A 17,547-nucleotide genomic window follows, 5' to 3' on the forward strand; every position below is an offset into this window, starting at 1 on the left:
TATATGATCCAAGCCAATCGGGCCTAACACCAGACCCAACCCACTTGACGACCCATCTTGATCTTCCGACCTATTAGAGATACATAAAAAGGGATTTTAAACAAGCATCCAAGACCACGCGTTGTAGATCATAGATTCGATCAGGAAGAAGTCCAATTTTGAAGACCCTGTGCCATCAATCTTAGGTCCGTGAAATTTCTAATACAAGACTAATAGAAGTGATGATTCTGATTTCTCAAATCCAACAGTCTGAAAATGCTACAAAGGTCAAATATTTCAAGTCTCATCCTCCTTAAAAGAATTGAAGTTGATATGACTTGAACTATAAGATGCTTACTAAATTTTTAAAAAATATAAATATTTTTCAATTGATTTTAATGCTACCCCGATAATAGCCGTGTTGACAGAAAATCTCAATCGGAGAGGATCCTAAATATTTAAAATGTCTCATTGACTTTAGTGTCAGCATGATCCTGGCCGTATTGACTAAAAATCTCAACTGAAGGGGACCCCAAATATTTAAAATGCTTCATAAATTCCTATAAAATAGAACCTTTTAAATTGACTTTAACGTCACCTCGATGATAGCCGTGTTGAAAGAAAATCTCAACTGGAGGGTACTCCAAATATTTAAAATGCCTCCCAAATTCATATAAATACAATCATCGAAATTGACTTTAACATCACACTGATGATGGTCGTGTTGACAGAAAATCTCAACCGGAGGGAACCCCAAATATTTAAAATGCCTCACAAATTCCTCTAAAAAACAAACATCTAAATTGAATCTAACGTCACTTTGATGATAGCCGTGTTGAATGCAAATCTCAATCGAAGTGGTCAATGCTCAAATCCCATTAAAATTTTGTGATGCCCTAGAATCAAATTTGGAAAAATTATATATTTATTTTCTTAATTAATCAACCAGAGCTTCTATAAATCATCAAAATAATAAATCAATATCTAGTGAAAACAACTAACAAATAAAACTATATAATATTCAAAATCATTAAAAATTAAAATGAGATTTTGGTTACTTGTAACGAATAAAAGAAATCTCTGAACAAAATTGACATTTTTCAAAGCCCCGAGCAACATTCTCTCTTTTCTCTTTCTTTTTCGACAAAGCACGACGCTGAAGTTTAGATGATTATAAATTTCAAACTCTAATATTTATTAAATTCTAAAGTTTTAAATGTAAGTTTAAATTCCCAAAAACTTCAAGCTAAAATCAATTTGAATTCCGCGCTAATTTGTCAAGGATGATAAATTTGAAATTAACTTCAGCTCACAAAGAATGAATGTCAAGTCAGGAGTATTACTAATATTCACTCTCAAATAATCTTTTACCAGTAGGGATGTCACATGTGCCCTCTAATTGGGGAATTTTTATGGCAAAATGACAACATTATGTAATGATCACGACCAAAGCCCATATGTTTCCCAACGATTTCAAACCCTTGAGTAATGCATCATATATATTCGATAGGCATAAAGCCTTTTTTGTAAGTTAAGATAGATTCAAATGTATCCCCTTAGACAAACACTACCCCAAGTCTACAAGGTATTCTTAGATGAAACAACTCATGACTGTCGATAAGGTGTCTTCTATCAGGTTGAGTCGACTGTCTTCTCTAACTAAGTAGACTATGAACCATGATAGCCCAGGATGACGAAAAAATCCATTAAAACTCTCCCCGCTGATACAAAAAGGGTCGCCGAGAGGCTGAGGCGTGAATTTTCGGAGCCCACATCATTCACCATTCCTCCATAAATTTATCACTAATTTTTTCAATAACTGCCATCCCAATACCATTTTTATTGACCTTAAAAGTATAAACTAACTTTAATTCTCCCTAATGTTTTTTTTATTCCATCCCCCCTCTTTTTTTTTTGAAAAAAAAAATCATTTTTAATCATTAAGTCCAATAACAATCTTGATTTCTTTATTAAAAATCCCCAAATTTCATGAATCAAATCTAATCTTAATTTTACACCTAGCCAACACTTGCCTTCCTATTGTAGGAAAAAGTGGGGGGGGGGTGGTCAAAACCTCTTGGGTTGAGCTTGGGCTTGGCAAGCTTTGGTTGTGCTAGTTACTTTGGTTCTTTGGTCTTTTGGGCTGTTGTTGCTCTCAGGTTAGGCCTTGGCTGCTTTGGTTTTGAACTGAATTCTTGGGAGCTACTTCGTTCTAGCTCATTATTGCTTGAGCTGATGTTTTAGCTCATTATTTGGAGAAGTAATTGCACTTGATAGCTCATTAAGTGGAGTTGGATCTTTGCATTTTCCCCTTTTTTGTGCCCCTTTGGTTCCCTCCTAGCTCTCCTTTCCGTGGGTTGTTCTGATCCCTCTTGGCTCTCCTTCTCGTGGGCTGTTCCGCTTCCCCTGGCTCTGTCCTGATTCCCTAGACGTCTGCTCCTTTCTCGTGGCTGCCTTTACCTAGTTCTCTGTGTTGCCTTTTCAGGTGCTGTTTCGGAATAAATTCTGGCCTAATTTAATGAGATTAAATGAAGATAAAAGGACAGTTTGGCTGCCCTCTTTTCTTCTATAAATATGTGATGTTTTATAAGTGAAAAAAAGATGATATAATTAGATTTTTGGAAGCCAAAACCTACAGGTTCTCGTGGAAAAGCTTGCGAGCTTGTTCCATCCCTTCTCCTTCTTCTAAGAAAGCTTGCGATCTTGTCCTCCTTCATGTCGGCTTCTAACATCTTTCTTCCCTCTGCAAGTTCGATGTCACTTGTATCTTTCTTCTTAAGGAAATGCAAGTTTAGAATTTTACTTATTAAGTTTGTAATGTCATATTTTGTTTAAAAGTTTATAAAGTTCGTTGTTTATAGTATAAGTTGTAATTTGTCGTATTTTTTAGTCTTTCGTGTATTTTCTATTATCCTAGGAAGTGTTCCTTTTGCTTGCAAAAATTTGGGGGTTGTCCTAATTTTTGCTTGCATCAATTTTGTATCAGAGCTTCTTCTACTTGGTTCCAGCTTCAGTTGAAGATGCACTTGTGTACGGAACAGTACATGAACAAGAAAGCAAATTTAGGATTATTTTTATAAGTTTGTAAGAGTCATTTCAATTTAGCAAAGTAATGTTTTGCTTTACAAATGTGATGTTGTGTGTTTCTATTTAAAGTTGTATGCTATATTGAGATAAAAGTAGTGTTTAGGTTATGTTGTGATCTCCAATTTGTTGTGTAGGCTTAGTTTAGTTTTTATTTTGTTTCTTTTTGTGACCGGGGGTTCTCTTACTTATTTTGAGAACTTTTGGTTGCATCAATTTGGTATCAGAGCAAGTTGTCGAGTGATTCTTGGTGAGTCATAATAGTTGTTGTGTGAGTCTTGTTATCAAGTGAGTTTAAATTTTATCGAGTCTTTTTTTTTTAGAAAAAAATGAAAAAAGATAAAAATAGTGATCCAGTTGTAGCAGAAATTCAGCCAGAAGATATTGAGATCCAAATCCCTTTGGAAAAATGGATTCCATTGCAAGGAGATTTTACAAATTCGATTCAGAGGGAATTATATAAGCTTCAAATAAAAATGCAGCTGTGTACGAAAAATTACAAGAAGAGAAAACGTCTATTACAAGATCAATTCAAACAAGAACAAGAAGAAATCCTGAAAAAGTACGAGGCCAAAATTCAAGAACTCGATGCGACGCCTTCAGTGCAAACTCAAGCATCATCAGGTGATGAACTCCTTCAACCAGGGAAGAATTGATGTAGGTAGGGGGGGGGGTCAAAATAAGTTGGGTTTTTTTTTTTGTAAGTTCTACTAAAGTCAGCTCATTAATGAGCTTCTTCTACTTGGTTCTAGCTCATAAATGCTTGAGCTAATGTTTAGCTCATTAATATGAAAAAATTATTCCTCTTGTTAACTCATTAAGTGGAGTTAGACCTTTGCCTTTTCTTCTTCTCTGTGTCCCCTCGATTTCTCCTTGTGTCTCTTCGATTTTCCCTGCTTGGCTGCTGGTTCCAAATCTCTGTGGTGGCTGTTCCGATCCTCCTGGGCTGCTGGTTTCGTTCCCTCTGCAGCCCCTTCGGTGTTACAACTCGGGCTTCCGCGTTTATGATTTTGATGATAACAAATAATATTTATTAATCTCTTATTTCTCCTAGTATTTGCAGTGCATATGTCTTTCTATGTTGACTAATATTTCAGGTACATCATGCACCGTTCTTTGAAGATTCAAGGCTCAAGATTGCATAGAATTGGTCGTATTAAATGAGTCTGTAATTTTCATTTATTGAGTCAAGTCTTGTAATGATGTATGTTAAGTTGTTGATCATGCACACAAATAGAGGGAGCAAAAAATGATTATAAATATTTTAACTTTTCTGTTCATCGTACTGTACGAATTTATTTCGTACTGTACGATCTGGTGTAACAGAAATAAATTAAAATATTTTATTTTTCCTGGAAAAATTATTTTTGAATATAACTAATCATACTGTACGATCACCACATCGTACTGTACGATCTGTTATAATTAGAAAGCCCGCCGTCCATTAAATTAGGCAAAAATTTGAATTTGAAAGGTTGTATAATCGTACTGTACGATCATAATCGTACTGTACGATGTTTAAAATATTGCCTAAGTTAATCCTGAGATTATTCAATCAAAACGGCTGAAATTTGTCATTTGGATCGTACTGGACGAACTGGATCGTACTGTACGAACTGGATCGTACAGCACATCGTACAGGACATCGTACAGTACTAACAGGTCAATTTCTGCACATCGTATTGGACGATCTTGCGATCGTACAGTACGATATTTGACGCCCGAATTGAGTATTTTTAGGGTTTTTTGAGCCCTCTATTTAAGCACTCTCATAAGACTTTGTAAGAGTCTTTGGCAGCCATTGTGTCTTCATTCTTTTGGAGAAAACTTGAAGAGAGGACTTGAAAGGGAGAGAGGAAAGGGTGAAGTTTGAGAGAGGGAGAAGATCCTTGGAGGGGGTTTCAAGGGAGTGTGAAGGAGATCACACGGTTGCTCCGGCGAGCTTGCACCTCAGTACCATCGGATTCAAGGTTCGTCTTGAAGGAAGTTTTGGGAAGAAGAAGATCTCATTGGTGTCAAAGGACCCGGCTCCTCCGCCGCACCGGGGAAGGTGGAAGTGATTGTGTAAGGGCTTCTCCGCCTAGCTGTGGGAGCTAAAGGAGAATCACTAAAGGTTTAGTGTAATACTCGGAGGGTGCCTCCGGGGAGTGGACGTAGGTCATGGTTTGACCGAACCACTATAAAAATCTTGGTGTGTTCTTTTCTTTATTTTTCTGCACTTTATTTCCGCATTTATTTTTATTGTGGTTAATTGCGTGGATGAATTTGATTATCTATCTTTTTATTGTGAATGAAATTCGATTCCGCATAAAATCATAAAAAGAGATTTCTTTTCATTAAAAGAAGTTTTTAATCATCGAATTCACCCCCCTCTTGGCGCATCTAGTAATTTCAATTGGTATCTAGCAATTTCAATTGTCATCAGAGCAATTTCAATTGGTATCAGAGCAATTTCAATTGTATCTAGCAATTTCATTCGGTTCCTCCTGGCTCTCTTTTCCATGAGTTGTTCCGATCCCCTAGCTTTGTCTCGATTCCCTGGGTGTCTGCTCCTTTCCCGTGCCTGTTTTTCTCGATTCTCCTGCGGCTGTTCGGGTGTTGTTTTTGTAAATTTCTGTGGTTGTTTTGTTGCTGTTTTTGGAATGAATGCAGGCCCTCTATTTCCCTCCTTTAATTAATTTAGATGGAGATGATTATGGGCTGTTTGGCTGCCCTGTTTTGTCCTATAAATATGTGATGTTTAGTGAATAAACGAAAGAGTTTTTTAGTGAGTTATGTGACTAATTTTTGGAGTCAAAATCTGCGGGTTTCTTCGTGGAAAAACTTGCGTGTTTGTTCCATTCCTCTCTTCTCCTAGGAAAGCTTGCGAGCTTGTCCTCTTTTTCATCTCGACTTCTTACCTCCTTCTCTCTGCAAGTTCGATGCCACTTGTATCCTTCTTCTCAAAGTGACGAATGGCAAGCTTCTTTAGGTGTCGTTTCTATGTCATAAATTTGTAATGTTATGTTATGTTGTAAGCATCTTTTTATTTCCATCAAAGTTGTATTTTGTTTTAAAAGTCGTGTTCTGTCATAATTTTGAGTATTTCGTGTAATTTTTTATTATCCTAGGAAGTGTCTCTTTTGCTTGCAAAAATTAGGGGTTGTCCTAATTTTTGCTTGCATCACTTTCACCTTTTCACTTACACAAGGCAAAATAAATTAATTAAAAATAAACCAAGATCCAAAGATTACACTCAAAATAACCTAGAATGTTGCAAAAGCTACTAGCATAACAGATCGTTTTTAGCACTGCAACCTCCAACACCTATAATAACGCCATAACCTAGGTATCACTTGTATGAAATGCTCATGAAACAGATTCTAAATAAATAATTCTAAAAATTAAAATTGAGGACAGGAGAACAAGGACCCAAAATTAAAGCTTCACCCAAAAATAAAGTTCAAATCACCCGAGGAGAAGTAAAACAATATATGCGGATACAAATTAATTTTTTCACAGATCACTTAAGTATACATAATTATTTGCTTCTAATCTACAAACACACACGTCTGCCATAATGGAAATAGTATAGTAAGAAAGGACATAGACGAAAGATTATAGTGTAATTAGTGCTTCCACTAGCATGATCCAGTCACCCTGTACTAGGTAAGAAACACGTGCATCACAAATTCATTCATTGCAATTCCAATACACTTTGCATGACGTTCGCCATAGATTAATTTTCTCGAGTCAAATAGATTAATATTTCAAATGTAATTGATGTAGAACGGGTAGGAGGTTTTGAATCCTAAGGGTCTTGAAGAGCAATTAGTGAGGTCTAAATTGCAGCTTTGACATCAGGGACAGCAGTTTTGTCTTGTAGAAACTTCAGGACAGCAGGAAGAATCTGTCCGGAATGCAGAAAACTGTTCTGGACAGCAACCTATATTGCTCAGAAAAGCTTTGGGCAGCACATAGAAACTCTGGGACAGTCAATCGTGGTCTTCCAAAGTGTTGGTCAGCAAGATATTCTTGCTGGAATAAGTGGACAGCAAGCAGAATTCCAGGATTAGGAGGTAGAAGACTTCACGTTGGTTGGAGGACGGGAGGATTTAATGGAGGAAATCTAAACAGACTAGTGGGAATAGATGAACAGCGTTGCTGGAATTCTCTGGCTGCAGCCTTAGAAGGCAGAAAACCCAACGTCAGATGGAGTTTGGGGGAGAAATTTGTGGAAGGAAATTGATATACGGGAATTGGGAAGTTTCAGCCAGCCGGGGGATGAAGGCCTGACGTGATCTCCAATTTAATTCAATGGGGTTGGAAAGATTTAATGAGGTGAATGCAGCCAGGGGAATTTCGGCCAGGTCATAAGGATGGGTTTTAAAGTCTTTCCAAGTGGGAATAGAGGATTAGGAAATAAATCCAGGAGATTTATTAAAGGGCTGGCGGTTTAAAGATGATGGAGAAGATTGGGGAGGTGATTTTTGGTGCTTAATTTAAGGCTTTAAAATTTAGGAAAGTGTTTAAATAAATCCTATTTGAATTTGAAATTCAATTTGATTTACTTAAAGAACTTTCCTAAAATATATTTGATAAATTAGAAAAGATTTTGAATTTCAAATCAATTAAATTTGAATTACATCATGAATGAGATTCAATACTTTCCTAAAATAGCTTTCTAATTTAGGAAACTGTTCGAAATTCAAATGATGAAAATAATTTCCTAAATTATTTGAACTCTTTAGGTAAGCATTAAGGTGGCATTGACTTCTCATGCATGGAGACAAACAAGGGTGGCTGACAGTGGGTTTGGCTTGGGTGGGGCGGTGGAGGAGCTAATGGAGAAAAGGGATTGGGTTGGTGGTTAGGTTGAGGTGAGCTTTGGTAGGAGGGGTTAAGGGGGTGGTGGTTGGTGGTGGGGATGGCCGGAAGGAGGGGGATGGTGAAGAGGATGAAGATAATGACTAGGAGTAATAAGAAGGAACACAAAACAAATAAACAAAATATAAAAGATACGACCGCGAGCCCGGACACATCATGCGGCTGACGGGTACTACGTTGCCCTCCTCCAAGGGACTTCATGCCACGAGCCCGGACTCATCCTGCGACTGGTGGAAACTTCGACTCTATCCCATAGGGATTTCACTAACGTTATCTCCAAAGAACACAAGTGCAAACAAAATTTTATTAATAATCCATCATGTCTAATACATGAGAAGAGGCCTCTATATATAGGCCTCAAAAGAAAATAAAAGACACATTTGTCCCTTGGGCTTACATAAGACAAGAGGGTAAAAAAGAAAAATTGCAAAATTAAATCAAAATACACTTAATAAACTAAAATAAAACAAAGTGATCTCGGTCGTCGATCTTCAACTCCTCGGATAGGCATGGATGGTTGAATGTCCGCATCAGTAATACGCAATTCAAATGCAGCATTTTTAAGAAGTCTTGTTAAATAAGACACAAGTTAACGTTAAAAGATCATATTAAAATGGCAGAGAATCACCGTAGACTACTTTCCTCGTGTCATCCATAGAACACATTTTTCCCAGAGTAATATAAAATCCCTCATATCATATATACAAAGGATAATTAATTAAAACAAAACTTTGCACGTTAAAACTTGTGCCAATAAATTAACCAAAAAAATTCTAATTGCCTCACTCAATTCAATAGGGAAACTTGATATCACTTTCTATTATAATCATTACAAACACTGTTTTAACGTTGGAAATGAGATTCAAAATCCATGCGATACAATAATATGCCAGGAAAAGAAACAGTTCAAGTAGAATGGTGATAATCATAATGCTTTCCGAGCTAAACAAAAAACAAATCTATAAAACTAAAAACAACCGAAAATTATTATAAAAATTGTCTCCAAGCAACCTTCAAGTTCAAGTTCATCTAACAGGAAACCAAATATATTGAATTAAAAAAGTAGCAGCTTAAAAAAAAAAGCAGCAGCTTTACTTGAAATTTTTAAACTTAAAGAGTAATACAAAAGGCAAATCAATCATAAACTTCTTTAGCAAGCAAAACTCACCAGCGTATATATCCTCACTAATGTTTATTATACGTGAAGCCTTGCTGATACCTCCTCTAGTTATGTGAAAAATTCTATCAAAAACATCAGGGTGGCCATAATGCATACGAACCCTGTAGGAAAGCATACAGAAACAATGTGGAAACATTTCGAGCAAGAGAAGAAAAAAAGATTAAACAATATAGTAGAAATATTGACGTACTTAAGTGGATTAGCAAGAACTCGCTGACCCAAAGTCACAAAACTCGTCTCTTGATTGGACATGAACGAAGCCAAAGATGAAACACTACAATTCAAAGAAAAATTTAGGTATGACGAAAAAGACTCTTCAAAAGGGAATGCAGATGCTTGGATATGAGGATACTCACCTTCCAGTGAAGACATGCTCCCTAACACCCAAAATTGTTGGTTGACGAAGGCCATGATTGCAATGAAATTCCTCAAGAAGATTTCTCATCTTCAAAGCTTCTTCAAAATAATTATCCTTAAAATATAAAAAAATGAACATGATGAGCCTTCAGTACATGCATCCAAGGCATTCTCAAGTATATTCTTAATACATTGATCGCACCAAGTGTACTAGTTTGACTAATATAGAAGCTTGCTAAATCAATGAGCTCATTTCTATTAGATCCCTCATATTTAACTTATACGAGAACCTTAGAAACTCACAAGAGTTTGGTAAACCAGATAAGCTATACTGAGTAAAATCTTCTACGCAACAACCAAGTATAATATTGTGTCCCTTAAGCAAACTCTAGATATGTGAGATCAAAGTGCTTCTCCCGGCATCTCCCATGATGACATCCTATATGATGAGGACATCCACTGTACATTTCGACATCGGTGGGATCATAGATCGACGGCTACGATTCATTGTCTTTATTTATGATGTTTTAGTGCATTTCTTTTATTTTATTTTCAGTTTTCCATTTGTACCCCTAAGAGGAATTTGTGTCATGCTGTAGCTTGAGGGCATTTATGTCTTTTACATTTTGTGCTTTGGAGGCCTATATATGAAGGCCTAGTCTTTGTATTTTTTTCTAATTATGTTTATGAATGAAAATTTCTCCACTTTCTTACATGATCTCTTGGCGAGTTCATGAGAGGAGAAACCCTTAATGGGTGAGAGCAATACCCGTCAATCTTGGTGGATTCCAAGGTTCGCGGTTCATCATTTCTTCCTTCACCCACATCCACTAACCTCCCTCCCTTGCTCAACCCGCCGGCCTCTTCACTCCCACCCTCTTCTCCTCTCTAAACAGCCTGCATCCTAACCACACCGACTCCCCAATTCTCCTGCCGCCGGCCACCACCCACTCCACCGTCGGCCCTCCCCCTCCACCCGACCCCCCTTGATTCCCACCCAAGCCGCCGGCCCACCCCCTCTTGTCCAAGATTGAAATTCAAATTCCTTCGACCATTAATCACTATCCTAAAATAAGTTTAAGCAATTAGGAAAGTCATCAAATTGGATTTCAATGAAAGTTTGAAATTCGAATTATTTCCTAATGCTAAAACTTCAATTTGGAAATCTCCCATTTTAAATTAAATCTGAAATTAAATTCAGATTTGATTTAAATTAGTTACTTAAACCTTGGGGCCCACCTAATTAAAACAAATTCACTCCCTCCTATCTCTATATGGCCGACCACCCCTTCATTGTGCCTTTCTCTCTCAAATTTTCATTAATTGCCCTCTATTAAGACTTCCCTAATTATCTCCCACAATACCTATGATGTAGACACACAAGTAAGAAAACCGACACAAAGGGAACAATGGATAGAACTTAAACCAAACTTTATTAAAATAAAAGCAAATAACTAAAACTTCAAAATCCATCAAGAAAACACTAAGAGATTTTAAGGAAATAAAGAAAATAAAAGACGCTATCCTCAGACAACCGTCAAAGCGGGTTCCTCACATGCATCGAATTGTAAGGTAAATAAGATAAGTGCATAAGACTAGCAAACCGATGGTCCACCACTGCAAGATTGTCCAATTTCTCCAACAAAAGCTTCCAAATCAACCAAAACACAACACCCTAAAGTTGCATCACTTTGAGAAGAAGGATACAGATGGAGTGGCAGTTACGGAGAGACGAAAGAGGTTAGAAGCCGAGACGAAAGGTTGGAAAGAGATCGCAAGATTTCCGGAGGGGATGAGAAAGAAGGCGGACAAAGCTCGCAAGCTTTTCCAATAACCCGCAGGTCAATAGCAATTTTGCTCACAATAATCAACTCCCTTCCTTCACAACATCTTCTCATATTTATAGGCAAGGTAGGGGAATGCCAAAAGTCACACATATTAATTTTCCACAAGAACCTAAGCACCATATTTCATAGGATTTCCCAAATTCTTTTTTTGGAAAACAGCCCAGCATAAGAACCCGAAGGAGCAGCTACAGGAATCAAGGAGGCTTCACGGAACCAAGGAGCCAACATCACGGAAAACCACCGAGGCTCGGAAAACCAGCAGCCGGCTGGATTTCCAAAGAGCAAAGCACGGAAAACAGTAACTCCCCTCATGAGTTTTAAAGCATAGAATTCAACCAACATTAAAACAAGCCACGATTTTCCATGTGATAAGAAGAAAGGGGAAGAAGAAGGGACAAGTCCACCCCATCAATGAATCCTTCATTATGAGCTACCTTTTAGACAATAACAAGCTACAAAACTTCAGCTCAAGGAACTAAGAGAATGAGTTCCATCCAAACCTCCTCCAATCAACCCGTGAACCAGCAGTAGTAAATGGACCAATCAAGCCAGCAAACCAAAAGTCTATCAAGCCTCATGCACAACCTACCATGATCACTGGATGCTTTCCCATCATTGGATAGCTAAAAAAAGAAAAGAACATAAAATATACTATTGTTCAAATAAAAATAAAATTACATAAACATTTGATAGCATCATCCTCCCTCCCACTTTAATTCTTTCAATGAGATTTTGAATTCAAAATTCAAATTCTTTCCCTCTGACTTCACCTAATTTGAAATTAATTTCAAATTTCTCTTAATTTCTTCAATCCCTAGCCTAGCCCAAGACGCCAACTTCTCTCTCTACACCATAGAACACCACTCACCTACCCTCAAGCTCATGGAAGGTGGATCTGGATGTTGATTATGGATTCGTTTACAATTCTCAAGAGGAAATCGACATCCTTCAATCACCTTTCTTCGGCCTCGGATTTGGGTCCAAAGGCACCGTCGAAGAATACGTGGAGCATGTTCTCTTTACTTTGGCGGACGTCATAGAAGATCAACAACCTACAGGATCGTGGAAGATCACATGCCGACCCCCCTCCCTCCCGGTCTCTCCAACTCCGGCCAAATCTTCGTTGATCAAGATCGCCGGCCTCCTCTGTCTTTCAGTGGCGTCACTGGATTTGCTAACCTTCATCCTCCGTTAACCCTACTTGATGAGGACATCGAAGATCAACGGCTACGATCGTATCTATTTATTTTGATGTATTTGTTATTTGTACTTTTCCATTTCTACCCTCACTTGAGGGCTTTGTTTTATGTTTGCCCTAGGGGTAATTTTGTCTTTTTATTTTCCTTCATGTATTTGGCTATTTAAGCCCTCCCCTTCCTCTTGGAAAGGGATGATGATTATTGATAATGAAAAGTTTTATATTCTTGTTGATCTCTTAGTGAGTTCATGAGAGGAGAAGCCCGAGGAGGGTAATTCGCAATACCCGTCAATCTTTGGAAGTGTCCGAGGTTTGCGGTTCTTACGATCTCTGTGTGAGTTCGTTAGTTATCTCTATCTTTCTCGTATATTCTTGTTCATCCTTTCTCCCCTCTTCAAGCAACATTCTTCTTCCTCCACCACAACCCAAGCTCCATCAAAAAATCCCCAAACCCGATGGTAAGCCCTCTTCCTCCTTTGGCTGCCGGCCACCACCTTGCTCCAAGCCAAGATGAAGATGTCAATCATCATAATGGCTCCTTGATTGTGGCCTAGCGATAAATAAAGGAGTTACCGATTTTGAATTTCAAATTTGAAATTCAAACTTTCTGAATTTGCAAAATTCCTAAAAAGGAAAGTTTTGAAATGATCCAATCCAAATTTCATGACATGTGGAATTATTAATTTTTCATCCTAGGTGGCATCGACTCAATTGGAAAGCGCTTAATCCTTCCCTAATCTCCCTCTCCCCTCTCTCCATGCCGCCGGCCTCACCTTGAATGGAGCCCCATTCAAGCCACCAATTAATACATTGATTACACATGAATTTGAAATCAATTTCACATTAATCTTCCCCCTATTTCATTCAAAACCTGAAATTAATTTCAGGTTTAAAATAACCCCCCCCACCCCCCTTCTTAATGGGCCCCCACTTAATGCCCATTAATCCTCCTTATCTCTTTTGAAATTTGAAATCAACTTCAAATTAATTTCCTCCTCATCTCCAGTACTCCCAAATTCTGATTTGGAAATTCTCAAACTTTCAACCTAGCCGCCCCTCCTTAATTCCCTTCACGGTATCTTCAAACTTGCTGTTTTCCTGCTTACGGTATCTCTAGTCCAGCAATTCTACATTGCTGTTTTGCACCCAGTATATTCCCAAATTGAGGTCCAAAGATTCCAACATCAAACAACACCAAGTTCAAGTTTTCCTGATTGCTATATATTGCTGTCCCAGAATTTCTGAGAGGACAACCTGCTGTCCGTCACCACTTGAAGGCCACGGCTAGCTGTCCAAGCAGCCCTAGTCTCCCTATAATTGCTACCCAGAGTTCTGTGCACCTCAAAGGATTGCTGTCCTGCAATTTTCAGCAAGGTAGTTCGATGTCGAGGTTGCTGGAACGGTCCCACTTGCTGTCCAGAATTTCTGGATATTGACAGATTGCTGTCCCAAGAACTCTAGTAAGAAGGGGTTGTCAAAGTGCTGTCCCAAACGGCCAGAAAATTCGTGGTGCCGTCCATCCCTCCCGAAACACTCAAAAGACCACGTCGGAGCTCCGCATTTGTCTTCCCTTGGTAAACTTTTCTTTCTACGTTTATATCTTCCTAATTCATCCTTCAAGTGTGGTTATATTTGGAGTCACAAAGCACATGTCAAGCTTTTCACCGCTAAAGACTAGTAATTAGAAGAGTTGTGTGAGGGATCCTTCATATCCTAATCTTATTGTTAGTATTGGAATTTATTGTTGGAACAATCTACGTATGCAATGTTGGATTAAGATGGCTATCTTTTGAACTTAACTTCTATGCATGAGAATTAACCTAAGCTAAGTACCACTTAATATTTATCTTATCGTTCAATTCCGCATAAGATCTTTCCTATTATGGCCTCTAAATCTAAGCGTGAAAACTTTCATTAAGAAAATCATTTTCGCATGGGATTGTTTCACATCATATTTGGTATCAGAACATGGTAGGCATGCATGACATGTTAGAAAAACATCCTAGGGTCTAACCTTGCGTTATAGTTTAATTTTGCATGCATATCATCGCATATATATAATTCTATTCACTGTTTACATTGCTCTCTTTACAATTCCTGCACGCATTTAGTGAGTTTTGGGTTAGCATTTCATGTACCTAAGTGCTATCCACGCTCTAGACACCTAACCCAACACTTAACGCATTTATTCAAACATTGTAGTGTGCTGTCCAGGAAGTTTCTGCATCTTTTACCTGCTGTTAGGTGAACCTAACCTAGTGTTTAGGTGCTGTCCACATCCTAAAACCCTTCCTAAACACTTAGATAACTTTATGCCTTGTTGTAGTTTGCTGTCCACTAAATCCCTGCACTGTTTAGTGACATTTAGGTGACTTTAAACTTGTGATAACTTGCTGTCCACACCCTAGAGTCCATCTAAATTGCGTAGATAACTTCGTCCATCATTTTAGATTGCTGACCAGTAATTTTCCTGCACCATATAGCAAGTCGAAATGGTGTTTTCTCTTTGTAGAAGTGTTGTACCTTGCACCCAATCTTAATTAGATTTCACTTGACACTTACTCATGGACCCGATAAGACTCCAAAAGAGTTTAGATGACATCATTAACCTAGTAGGCAATATGAATAGAATTATGACGGAGAAACCTGTTGACTATCCCCGCTCGAATTATGTGTCCCACTCTACTTTTCAACCTAGACCCGAGTTTAAGCCACAACGACCTCACTTTGAGTCACCCTACCGTCTACCCACCTTTGATGGTTCCTCGGACCCTTACTACTTTAAGGAATGGGTTAGACAACTAGAAGAATATTTTGAATCATGTCATATCCCTGAATCCCACCAAATTAGCATCGCTAAATCTCACCTAAAAGGTCGAGCTCTTCAATTTTAGATGAAATTGGAAGATCATAGAGAGTCTCGCAATGAGTACCTTACTTGGAAAGACATGAGACGAGAACTTAATTTGAAATACCGACCCTCTACTAGTGACCGTCATCTAGGGCATCACCCTACCTCTTTTGTTGGGACAACCCGTGGACCTTACTGTGGTCAAGACCACCCACCAATTAGTAACATTCGGTTTGCTGCCCCACCCTTTAGGTCTTCACTTAACCTAAATGGACGACCCTCTACTGGGTCTTCTGTTGGACAAATCTCTTATGACTCCCCACATGGAATAACTTCTGGCCAACTTAGTCAACCTTTAGCCTTCCCAGCCTTCGACCCTACACGTGTCATCTTAGTAAAGAATTGCAGTAAAAAGAAGAAATCTACTGAACCTAAATACATCCATTTCGTAGATACTATCGATAACGATGACTTCTTTGAGGGTGAAACAGATGTGATTGAATTAAACCCCCTGCCTGACCTGAACCCTGGTGTAGGAGACCTAGGACCTCTAAACCTAGATACCTTAGCCCATCCAGATCCTAGTCTCCTCGAGGACAACTCCTTGGATAAAGTCTGCCTGGACGATAGTAATGTGATCTCGAAAGAAACCAATCTGGCCGGGAACACAATGAATTTAAATTCGGAAGATCCTGATTTAGTTGTATCACCTACTGAGTCGACTTTGGGTAATTGTGATGATAATAATATCGAGTCAGAAGTGGTTCAACTAAACTTACTACTTGATTTAACTCACGATTTAATTAACCATGAACCCGGTTGTCCTAATTCAATTGAGAATAGTACTATGAGTTTGGAAGAAAATGATTTGATTATGAAAGCTTTTAATCCTGATTTTAACAATGAGCCTCCTCTTGTAGCATTAGAGTCTAATTTTAGAGCCGCTCATTTAGATTTATATTTAGCAGAGTGTGTCATTCCTGATTCATTCATTTTGCCCGTTATAGTCTCGTCCTATCATGAGAAAGACCACTTCTATCCTAGTTGGATGAATTTGTTCGATTACACTACCCCCACTAGGAGATTGTTATCGACCCTAACTGAATCTACCTATAGAAGTGCCCAGGTAGCTAAGAGTGTTTTCATTTCTCCCCCTACCCCAGTTCCCTTAGACCGAACACTTTAAAACCACTCTTTTTGTGACTAGTCCACTTTTTTCTAGCTATGTGCTCGTGTGAGTTAGTATGTTGTTGTGTGTGTTTTGTAGTCTGTTGTCTTCCAAAGTTTTCTTTGTTTAAAATTTGTGTGTGAATCCATATGTCATTCATCTTGCATATCAAGTCTCTTGCACCACCTCATGTTCATCTTGTTGAGTCTTGAGTTTTAGATATATAAATTCACATAGCACATGTCGCATTTACATTACATCTGCATGACTTTCTTAAGAAAATTGCACGCCTAACTGAATAGAGCAATAATAAGTATAAATTTTATGCTGATTCTAAACGACAATTTAAATCTATTAAAGTTGGTAACTCAATAATGGTACGGATTTGTCCGAGAAATTACATGCTAGAAGTGCAGATCATTTAGAATAGTCAATAAAATCAATAACAACGCTTGCGTGGTGGATCTGCTATGTGAATTTATATGTTAAACATTTATTCCTTTTCTAATATAAGAGATTTAGTAGACTTTGAAGGTCCGGAGTTAAACCCCCAAATCCAATTCAAATTAAGCCTTGTGTGACTCCGCCTTGTGAGAACCCCAAAACCTACCTCCACTCCCAAAATTATTCCCAAAATTCCTATAGCGGAGAAGGTTGACATGATTCCTAGTGATGATATTATTTCAACAAAAGAGGGTGGACGTAGAAGATACTTGACTAGGTGAAGAGGTTAACCAAAGTCAGAGGATACGTGGTCAGAGTGCGAGGAGCTACAACAGATAAACCCAGATGCACGAGGAGTTTTCGAGACACCAACTCGACGGAGTCGAGTTTTTCTCCCACCTGGGGAGAACGATGAGGACATCGAAGATCAACGGCTACGATCGTGTCTATTTATTTTGATGTGTTTATTATTTATACTTTTCCATTTCTACCCTCACTTGAGGGTTTTGTTTTATGTTTGCCCTAAGGGTAATTTTGTCTTTTTATTTTCCTTCATGTATTTGGCTATTTAAG

The 17,547-nt window shown here is 38.2% G+C and overlaps 1 protein-coding gene across 1 annotated transcript in view; it reads right to left on the reverse strand.

The window, feature by feature from the left end:
* Positions 1–17,547, reverse strand: part of LOC110106746 (callose synthase 9) — a 189,230-nt gene that overhangs the window by 29,558 nt on the left and 142,125 nt on the right. The window contains exons 38-40 of the mRNA XM_028699978.1: positions 9,466–9,581; positions 9,300–9,383; positions 9,098–9,210 (exon numbers count right to left, since the gene is read on the reverse strand). Coding sequence (XP_028555811.1) covers positions 9,098–9,210; positions 9,300–9,383; positions 9,466–9,581 — 313 coding nt within the window. The remainder of the gene's footprint in view (positions 1–9,097; positions 9,211–9,299; positions 9,384–9,465; positions 9,582–17,547) is intronic.

Source organism: Dendrobium catenatum, unplaced genomic scaffold (assembly GCF_001605985.2).
Source record: "Dendrobium catenatum unplaced genomic scaffold, ASM160598v2 fragScaff_scaffold_1417, whole genome shotgun sequence".
Classification (NCBI taxonomy): domain Eukaryota; kingdom Viridiplantae; phylum Streptophyta; class Magnoliopsida; order Asparagales; family Orchidaceae; genus Dendrobium; species Dendrobium catenatum.